We start from the raw sequence: 10,250 nt of genomic DNA, 5'->3' as shown, positions 1-10,250 counted from the left end.
AACCAAATCAAACAAACCAGACAAAGAAGGCCACCTGCCTCTGCCTCTCAAATACTTGGATTAAAGGTGTTCACCACCAGGACCAGCTAAATGAATAAAACCCTGGACTGGAGAGATGGCTCAGCCTATAAAGGCTAGGCACACAACCAAAAATAAAACATTCATGTGATTCGGTGGATTGATACATGAAGATCACAGCCTTGCTCATAGTACTGGGCACATAGTGAGACAGGTGTGATTATGACAGGCTGAGGTGAAGAGGCGATTTTTTTTTTCATTATAGTAATTCTTGGGGCAAGATAAATATGACAGCTAAATATCAAAACAGCAGTGGAGAGCATAGTTGATTTAAGAACTGTAGTTAGCTCGTTACTCTTTGTCAAATTTGTCTGGAAATGAATGCTTACAATCTGTCAGGGCTTGTTGACCTCCTCATACTTAAAGAAATGTTATAAATGCCTTACATTTGCACATTTATTTGTTGATTTTTTTTTTTTATTACAAGCTAGGGATTTCTCTACCCTTCCTGTCCACCCTGGACTTGCTGTTCACACTCATCTCCTTTCTGACTAATAACAAGTCCTGCGTTACTATTACAAGGAAACAGCATCTTTAATTTACATACATGGTTTCCTTCCACATCTCAGATCTTAGATCTGAAAGGGCTGAGAAGTGATGAAGCCCACATCAACCTTTGTGTCAGTTCTGAGACCAGTGGGACAAGATGTGAAACAGAAAGGAAAGGGAAGAAAGGAACTGGGTGGATCTGGGTAACTGGGAAGTCTAGTTCACTCTCATAAATCACGTAGAAGACCAAGGTAATGCCTTGTTCCAAGAACAGGTCGAGCAAGAAGCCCTGGTTTGGCTTTTTATCATCTTCTAGAACTTAACAGAGAAGGGAACCACAGATTTTTTTTTTTTTTTTTAGGTTGTAGTAACTATGCAGCGACGTTGCTTCCAAGGTGGATCACAATATGATTCTCTTAGAAATGCTAATTTGCTTGGACAATGTTGTAAGGAAGATCTGTGTAAATATTGATTTATTTCACCAACTTTCAAACTTTTCACTATCAAAGTCCTGTTTCCTAAAACAAATGACAGTTTCTATTTACCCAGTGCCTAAATTTTTGAAATATTTTGTCTACATAGGTCAAGATATTTATTTTTAATTTTAAAATCGTGTGTGTATTCACGCGGGCGGGCACACGCGCCGTAGAACGCATGTTGAGGTCAGAGGATAATTCGCAGGAGTCAATGGTCTCCTTCTACCGAATTTAGGCTGCCAGGCTAGGTAGCACGATGGCCCTAATTATTTAAATAATACATTATTTCTCACCATTTTAAAAAGAACCAGCCACATCGGTTTGGTTTCGTGAAGCCAGCAGACTAAGACCGGGACCGCTGGTCCGCAGCCTTAGAGCCTCATTGAATTTGCATAATTAACGATATCATCTTCAGTTACATTTTTTTTTTTTTTTTTTAGTTTTCAGGGTTCTGGGTGACGAGAAGCGAGAACCTGCGACAGGAGCACGATAAAAACAAATGACTTCCAGTAGGAAGCGTACTTAAAGCTCCTATCAGGTATTCCCCGAGGAGCTTTTTCCGGTCTCCGAGGCGCCAGGATTCAGCCCCGCCCCCAGCCCCGCCCCCCGGAAAAGGTTCTTGCTGCAATCCTATAGTCAACCACAGGGAGGCGACAGCGGCTTCGCTAGAAAAGAGGACTTCCCCAATGGCGGAAGCGGAAAAGGCGGGACTTACGAAGCACGTTCAGTCAATCACTGAGAGAGAGAGTGAGGCTGAAAGGTGGGCGCTCTCCACGCTTGTCGGCCGCCCGGCTGCTTGTGAAGTTCCAGCCTCATGGCGGAGATAATTCAGGAACGTATAGAAGATCGAATCCCGGAGTTGGAACAGCTGGAGCGCATCGGACTCTTCAGTCACGCGGAGATTAAGTGAGAGAGGACCAGGGGAGAGGAAGCGGGGCGGCCTGAGGGGAGCTTGAGGCGAGAGTGTGGAGGGGACCGGCGTGCTGACTTTTCTGCGCTTGTTCGTAGCTACCGTGCTAGCAGAGGGAAAAGCCCGTGGCTGGAATTTGACCACGGTCAAAATTCAACTTTAACGTATTGCGATGCGATGCATCATCATCAGTCTGTTTACCCCTCAGTCCTTCTGACCGTCATCCAATGGTCAGGGTCTTGCGGCCGTAAAGGTGATCCGGCCAGGATCCTAGCCCGTTAAGGATAATGGGCAATGTGAATAGCGGGAGAATTCCAGTTAGAAAATGGCTAGTTTAAAAGTTGGGGGTATACAGCTTTAGATAGTCGAGTGCAGCGTCACGGAAGCCCAGGGGGTGTGGGTAGGTCTTCCTAACTAAACTTGTAGACTGGAGACGATTCAATTCATTTCCTATGCTTTAGTGCCCTGCCACAGCACCCGGAATATAGTTGGCATTCGGTAACTTGGTAAAATCAGTTACTTTTAGTGGTTTTTCTGTAACAGTTTACTTTACCATGACTCTAGATAAAAGTGCAGTAGTAATGTGAGTGTAGGATCCGCACAAAGTAAAACCTTAGGAAACACCGCGAGGACGCTTAGAAAGTGCTAAAGGTAGCCCGGAGTCAGGGCACCAGCCTTCAATCCCAGCACTTGGGAGGCTGAGGTGGGCGGAATCCCTGTGAGTGCTACCTGTCTGGAAAAACAAGGGGGACGGTGCTAAATGTGTTACCATTCTTAAATCTTGTCTTGCTTATTCTGTTTTCTTAGAACACATGTATGCGCACTCCTTTGTCGTAATATTTAGTTAGAGACAATTTAGGTTTTAAGAATTTACATACTGAAAATAGACCCAAGATTTTAGGATAGAGATTTGGTTAACATTAAAAAAAAAAAAAAAACTTAAGCGTTGAAGCTAAGAGCACTGCAGAGTGCCTGCTTAGCATGCCAAGGCCTTGGGTTTGATTCTAGAGAGTGTACACACACACACACACACACACACACACACACACACATGCACACACACCAAGACAAGCACCTAAGTAGCCTAAATTTGGAGGAGAAATCTTTGTTAGTATATATGAATAATAAAAATCATTAGGCATTATTTACTTTGCTGGTGGGAACAGTAATGACCTTGGCAACTGAGGTGATTTTAAATTGAAAGTTTAAAACTGTATGTGGGTGTTCTTAATAGCATAGAAGTAATTGTGTAAGAGAATGCATGCTTTGCCTGTGGAAGATAACTGTGTTCAGGAACGAGATGTTCCTGTGAAATGTGCATTTTCGGTATATCCCAAATAAAAATCTTAAGTCCACATTTAACTTCTCAAATGTCACAGTGTAATCTGCTCTCTCTGCAGGGCTATCATCAAGAAGGCTTCTGACTTAGAATACAAAATACATCGGAGAACCCTTCTCAAGGAAGACTTTATCAACTATGTTCAAGTGAGTGAGTCTATAGCTTTTTAATTCCCTTCAAGACTTTTTTTTGGCTTTTCAAGACAGGGTTTCTCTGTATAGCTCTGGCTGTCCTGGAACTCACTTTGTAGACCAGGCTGGCCTCGAACTCAGAAATCCGCCTGCCTCTGCCTCCCGAGTGCTGGGATTAAAGGCGTGCACCACCACGGCCAGCTCCCTTCAAGACTTTGAAATCAAACAGTGGTGAGCTTCACAGCAGTTTTCTACAGAATTCCAGAATTCTGTGATACTGCACACGGTTTTTTAAAATTAGGGTCAGAGATGACTGTGTGGAGGGCCATTACCCAATAAGCTTGGTCCTTGTCAGAGTGAACTTTTTTCTCCTCTTGGGTCAGTAGATCAGCAACATCCTTGTGTATCAGGATTTTAGCAGGAACCTTGCCTTCTGGCTGTGGGCCTGCTAGAGGAGTGGGCATTTGACTACGGCAGGTGGTTGGGAGGTCTGTAGAGGGCTTGCTTAGCACTGTCAACCAGCAAAAGAGGTTTGTTTTGAGATTCTTCCATCTTCTAAATGGACAAGAGATTGATGTTGAGATTAGACATATAGGATGAATTATCAAAGGATGGAGAATAGCTACTATGTACAGAGTCAGAACCAGAAAGACAAAAAAAAAAAAAAAAAAAAAAAAAAAATCTGCAGAGGCTCCAAGAGAATGTTGGGTCTAGAAGTGTTGTTACAGATAGTTGTGAATGTGGGTTCAGGGGACTGAATTCCCTGTCTTTTGGAATAACAGCCACTGAGCCATCACTTCAGTCCCCAGAAAAGTAGAATGTTAGCCACGATGGTGCTGGCTATAATCCTAACACTCAATGAGGCTGAGGCAGGAGGATCTTGAGTTTGAGATCAGCCTGGATACACAGTGAGACTTGTCTCACAAAAATCAAAACAAAAACAAAAGACTTAAAGCTTTGCTGAGTCTGATAGCTTGCACTTGGAGTCTGAGGCAGGAGGCATGGCAGTACAGACTTTTAGGTACACTACCCAGGAGGTGGGGAGAGACAGATTTTTGTGAGTCGAAGCCAGCCTGGTTTCCCTCGAGAGTTCCAGGCAAGCCAGGGCTTCACAGTAGAGCCCATCTCAAAGAAGGCCTGTAATCTCAGCACTTCTATGGACACAGTGATAAAGGCCTGTGATCTTAGTACTCTGGTGGATGCAGTGAAGAAGGCCTGTGATCTCAGTACTCCTATGGACACAGTGATGAAGGCCTGTGATCTCAGTACTTCTGTGGATGCAGTGAAGAAGGCCTGTGATCTCAGTACTTCTATGGACACAGTGATGAAGGCCTGTGATCTCAGTACTCCTGTGGATGCAGTGAAGAAGGCCTGTGATCTCAGTACTTCTATGGACACAGTGATGAAGGCCTGTGATCTCAGTACTCTTGTGGATGCAGTGATGAAGGCCTGTGATCTCAGTACTTCTATGGACACAGTGATGAAGGCCTGTGATCTCAGTACTCCTATGGACACAGTGATGAAGGCCTGTGATCTCAGTACTCCTATGGGCGCAGTGATGAAGGCCTGTGATCTCAGCACTCCTATTGGGCCAGCAAACCTTGCGAAGGATGGGTGGTGGGTAGCCTGGAGTAAGCAGCATGGCAGAAATGAGAGGCCCTGCCTCAGCGTTGTGGATAGAGAGAACTAACTCCTGAAAGTTGTCCTCTGACCTCCATAGGCGCACTGGCACATGCATGCCTAACCCACATAATAATAGATAAAATTATATGAAAGTTGGCTAAGAATAGATACATATATTTATGTATATATTATATATTATATACCAATATTATATATAATATACACAATACATATTTCTTATACATGTATATGTATATAAATATGAATGAAGAGGACCTAACTTAAAAATCAAATCTAAACTGAAGACAGCTGCAGAGGACATTGCAGGCTTTGAGGTGACACTGATTTGAAAATTCTTGATTTGCACTTACCAATTCATATCTGTAGCACTGTTAGATGTTGGTTTTTTGTTGTTGTTTTGTTTTGTTTTGTTTTGTTTTTAGGTTTATTTGCTTTTATTTTATGTGGATGAATTTTTTTGCCTGCATGCATGTCTGCACCACTTGTATGTGGTGCCTAAGAAGGCCAAGTGGAGTCAGGTGTTGGGTACCCTGGACCAGGAGTTACAGATGGTTGTTAGCTGGGTGGTGGGAGCAGAAGCCCTGTACAGGTCTCTAGCCTTGGTTTCCCCTCAGTTGAGACAGGACTCTGCTGGTGGTTGGAAGGCAACAGTGTAGCAACCTTGATGTAAAGGAGTCAGTAGCACTGGAGATGGTGGACTGCAGAGAAGTAGAAATGATTTCCCTTCTCCTGGTCTGAAGAGCCACCTTTCTAGGGACTAGGTTGATTAGTGTTAGAGAGGATAATTACTAGATTAAAACACACACAGACACATAGCATTTGGGTGGCAGAGACAAGTGGATTTCTGTTGAGTTTGATGGCAGCCTGGTCTACATTGTAACTTCTGGAACAGGTAGGGATACATCATGAGACCTTGTCTAAACACATATGCATAAACAGCCGCTTACATGTGAGGTTACCTATTTGCATTCTGTTTTATTAACTTACCATGACACAAGTGACATTTAATTGTTTTTTTTTCTTTTGTGGTTGTAAATCAAACCTAGAACCTCGAGTATGCCAGGCAAGTATTCTACCACTAAAGGTTACATTTTTAGCTCTTGTTTTTAATTTTTAATTAATTAATTAATTAATTAATTATTTTTTTTTTTGTTTTTCGAGACAGGGTTTCTCTGCATAGCCCTGGCTGTCCTGGGACTCACTTTGTAGACCAGGCTGGCCTCAAACTCAGAAATCCGCCTGCCTCTGCCTCCCGAGTCCTGGGATTAAAGGCGTGCGCCACCACGCCTGGCTGTTTTTTGTTTTTTTGAGACAGCATTTCTCTGTGTAGCCCTGGCTGTCCTGGAACTCACTCTGTAGACCAGGCTGATCTCAAACTCAGAAATCCGCCTGCCTCTGCCTCCCAAGTGCTGGGATTAAAGGCGTGCGCCACCATGCCCGACCCGGCCCTGGCTCTTAATTTTTAAATTTTTCTTTTTACATGTATTTATTTAGGTGGGGTATGGGTGAATGCCATGGTATACACGTGGAAGTCAGAAGACAGCTTGTGGGGTTCAGTTCTACCATGTGACTAAGCTTAGGTCCTCAGGTATGCCAGTGAGAGCCTTTTACCTGCTGAGCTGTCTCGATGTCCCACTCATACCAGTCACACATCTCATGTTCCTGAGTGTTAGGATAAAGCATGTGTCACAGGGCTGGAGAGATGGCTCAGTGGTTAAGAGTACTTGCTGCTCGTCCAGAGGACCCAGGTTTGATTCCCAGCCATGTGGTGATTCGCAGCTGTCTGTAATCCTAGTTCCATGGGATCTGATGCCATTTTCTGCCTCCTGGACACTGCATGTACATGGTGCACCGATATATGCGGGCAAAACGGCCATACACTTAAAGATAAAAGGAGAACACAAAGACATTCGCCATGTCTGGTGGGGGCTAGACTCTTCTTTCTTTTTTTGGCTTTTCAAGACAGGGTTTCTATGGCTATTCAGGAACTAGTTCTGTAGACCAGGCTAGCCTAGACCTCACAGAGATTCATTCACCTGCTTCTGCCTCCTGAGTTAAAGGCGTGCACTACCACTCCTGGGTATACTTTGATTTCTTTTTTATTTGCAAAGTAAAAGCTTTGATATAGCCGTATGTATAAGCTACATGGGATTTTCTAGGCTTGAGATGTCTCATGGGCCAATTTTTTGTTTTCTCTTTTTCTTCAGTAGTTATGACTGGATCTGGACCTTTGTGTATGTGCTCTACAAAATAGTTCTTACTGTTTTACTTTTTTGAAGAGCTGGGAATTTAACTTGACATTGTGCTTCCTGGAGCTGGGGCTAGCTGAGTTGGTAGCGTGCTTGCCGAGTGTGTATGAAGCCGGGCTCCATCTCCAGCTCTGCTGTGGTGGCACATGTGTGTAATTCCAGCACTCCTGTGATCCTGGCACTTGCGGGAAGGAGAATCTTTTGTTTTCCCCATTAATTTATTGATATATTTGGAAGGAGAATCTTACTCATGGTCATTCTTGGTTACATAGCAAGCTCCAAGCCAGCTTCAGCTACATGAAGCTTAATCTCAAAAAGTAGAGAAGAAAATAGATAAAAGGAAAAAGCAATCCCTGCTTCCATTTCCCTAAATCTGGGATTATAGGCGTGTATTGCTTTGTCTGGAGGTGTTGGGTCCCTTGTGCATGCTAGGCAGGTCTCAATATGTTGTCCTAGCCGGCCGGCTGGCCTGGAAGTCCCTATGTAGAGCAGGCTTGAACTCACTGGAATCCTCCTGTCTGCTTCTGGAGTGCTGAGAGTACTGGAGTGTGCTACCACGTGGGAAGTGATGTTCCTCTTGACACACTTTCCTAGCACCTTGAACTCTCACCCCTCTTCCAGCCTTAACCTCTGAGGTGAGATGTGTGCCACAATTCCTGACTTAGATTTTTTATAAATTTTAAAACTGAAAATTAGAATGTGCTGCTTTAAGTAGGAAGTTGGATTAATATTATAAATCTTTCAACTCTCATGCTACTAAGTAATGTGTTGTCTTTGCCTCTTAGCTGCCTACAAGACTCTTACTATAGATATATGTGTGTGTGTGTATATATATGTGTGCATGTGTGTGTGTGTGTAAGTTTTATGGAACTAAGGTGAATTATAAGGGAATTCTAGAGATTTTTTTTTTTGAATTCTGGCTATTGATAACAAATTGTCTTTTATTTCAAGTTGTTAGTTTTTTATGCATTTCCTGTATTTAAAAACGTTATGCTCTTCATGTTTCTCTTTGTGTCCCCCCTCCCCTATAGTATGAAATTAATCTTTTGGAGCTGATCCAGAGAAGAAGAGCAGTAAGTTAATGCTTAATGTTTTTTTGAGTTTGTTTTACTCTGGGAGACACTGACTGTTGATAGCCAATGCTGTGCCCAAAGTGGATACTTGTAATTCTCTGATATATTATTTATTTATTTATTTAATTTTTGTTGTTGGTACTGAGAGTGAACATGTGTGAAGGCTACTTTGGATAAACGTGACTAATTAACTAGTTCTTTGTTTTGTCCCTTTTAGAGAATTAAATATTCATTTAAGAAGGATGAGATTGAATATTCTATGGTACATCGGGTACAAGGTGTCTTTGGTCGTGCTTCAGCGAAGTGGAAAGTAAGTGATTAGCAAGTACTCGAAGAAACCTGCTGATGCCCAGCGTATCTATCTGGAGTTGGATAATTGACTCTTTGAATGCCAGTCCTCTCTGCTCCTCTCCAGTTCTCAATACTTACCTCCATGAGGACACCGTTGCTTCAAACAGGTTTTGAGCCACAGAAGCTGTTAAGGAAGTTTATCTCCTCTGTGAGGATGATACTAAGCGCTGTGTTTAATACATTATTAAAGATAGCAAAGTCAAAAGAACTGGGCAGGGTGATGCAAACTTTACATTCTAGCACTCAGGAGGCAGAGGCAGGCCAGATCTACAGAGTGAGTTCTAAGACAGCCAGAGCTATACAGAGACACCCTGTCTCAGAAAACCCAAAAAGGGGGTGAGAAGGGGCTTACTTAGCATGCATAAAACACTGGTTTCGGTCCCCAGCACCTCAAACGTGGTGTGGTGGCATACGCCTGTATGTAATACCAGAGTTAAGGTAGAGGCAGGAGGATCAGAAGTTCAAGGTTACCCTCTGCTTCGACAGTTGATGTAAATGGTTTTTGTTGACTGCTAGTTCATTTATCCCTACTTATGTATTACTAGCTACTTTGCCAGGAACTGTATTTGTGAAAAAGGTCTGTCTAGTCTGGGGTACGTGAGACACTGTCAGGGAAAAGGCAGTCAAGGAAATCAGCAAGGAGTTGTTGGGTGATGGCTTGGAGATGGGTAGTCTCCCAGTGAGTCGTTGTTTGGTTTTGCTGGGGACTGATGTGTCTGAGAGTGCTTTAGATCCCTGAGAATGGGAGGTTGGGCTGTCTTGCTTTCTTCCTTCCTTTCTTTCTTTTCTTTCCTTTTTTTTTCTTTTTGGTTTTTTGAGACAGGGTTTCTCTGTATAGCCCTGGCTATCCTGGAACTCAGTTTCTAGACCAGGCTGGCCTCGAACTCAGAAATCTGCCTGCCTCTGCCTCCCGAGTGCTGGGATCAAAGGCGAGCGCCACCGCTGCCCGGCTGGTTTGTGTTTCTTTACCTGGTCTGAGAAGCCTTTAGAATTGCGCTGGACACATTAGATGGATACAGATTCTGTCTTGGAACATGGTTGGTGGGAGTTAGATTTAGTCTCATGGTTAGAGAGCCCAGGCTTCGGAGAGGAAGACGCTCCTAGGTGAAGAGTGTGTGGCACATTGGCTCTTTTGGAACTTGCCTGTTTTCATTGAAGTGAATCAATGCAATGTGAAGATGAAACGTGAGCGGCTTCTCCTGTGCTTCCCTTACAGGATGATGTTCAACTTTGGCTATCCTATATCGTTTTCTGTAAGAAATGGGTAAGTAAAGCCATATGTGGCTTCTCCTTCTCTTTCCTCTTGTTTCATTCTGTATTATTGAACTCCATATTTTTCAAGAGGTACAAGGTTAGCAGTTGGAGAAAGAATCCAGGGAGACAGAAGCAAGGCCCCAGTGTCACATTTTAATATCTGACCATGTAAATGATTTTATGTATATTTGTTCAGTAAAAAAAAAAAATGCTAAAATATATGTTTAATAGTTTAGGGATAAAAGCATGGGTATGT

At 43.2% G+C, this 10,250-nt stretch overlaps 1 protein-coding gene across 1 annotated transcript in view; it reads left to right on the top strand.

Annotated features, from left to right (window-relative positions):
- The first annotated feature begins 1,759 nt into the window (after nt 1-1,759).
- Utp6 (UTP6 small subunit processome component) overlaps nt 1,760-10,250 on the top strand; it is a 28,546-nt gene continuing 20,055 nt past the window's right edge. Inside the window, exons 1-5 of the mRNA XM_021212698.2 lie at nt 1,760-1,949; nt 3,354-3,438; nt 8,348-8,389; nt 8,607-8,699; nt 9,957-10,004. Of these exons, the coding sequence (XP_021068357.1) occupies nt 1,858-1,949; nt 3,354-3,438; nt 8,348-8,389; nt 8,607-8,699; nt 9,957-10,004 (360 nt within the window). The 5' untranslated portion in view covers nt 1,760-1,857. The remainder of the gene's footprint in view (nt 1,950-3,353; nt 3,439-8,347; nt 8,390-8,606; nt 8,700-9,956; nt 10,005-10,250) is intronic.

The sequence above is a fragment of the Mus pahari genome, chromosome 14 (genome assembly GCF_900095145.1).
Source record: "Mus pahari chromosome 14, PAHARI_EIJ_v1.1, whole genome shotgun sequence".
Lineage (NCBI taxonomy): Eukaryota > Metazoa > Chordata > Mammalia > Rodentia > Muridae > Mus > Mus pahari.
Note: the sequence above shows the minus strand (reverse complement) of the source record. Positions and strands in the feature narration are given on the sequence as shown.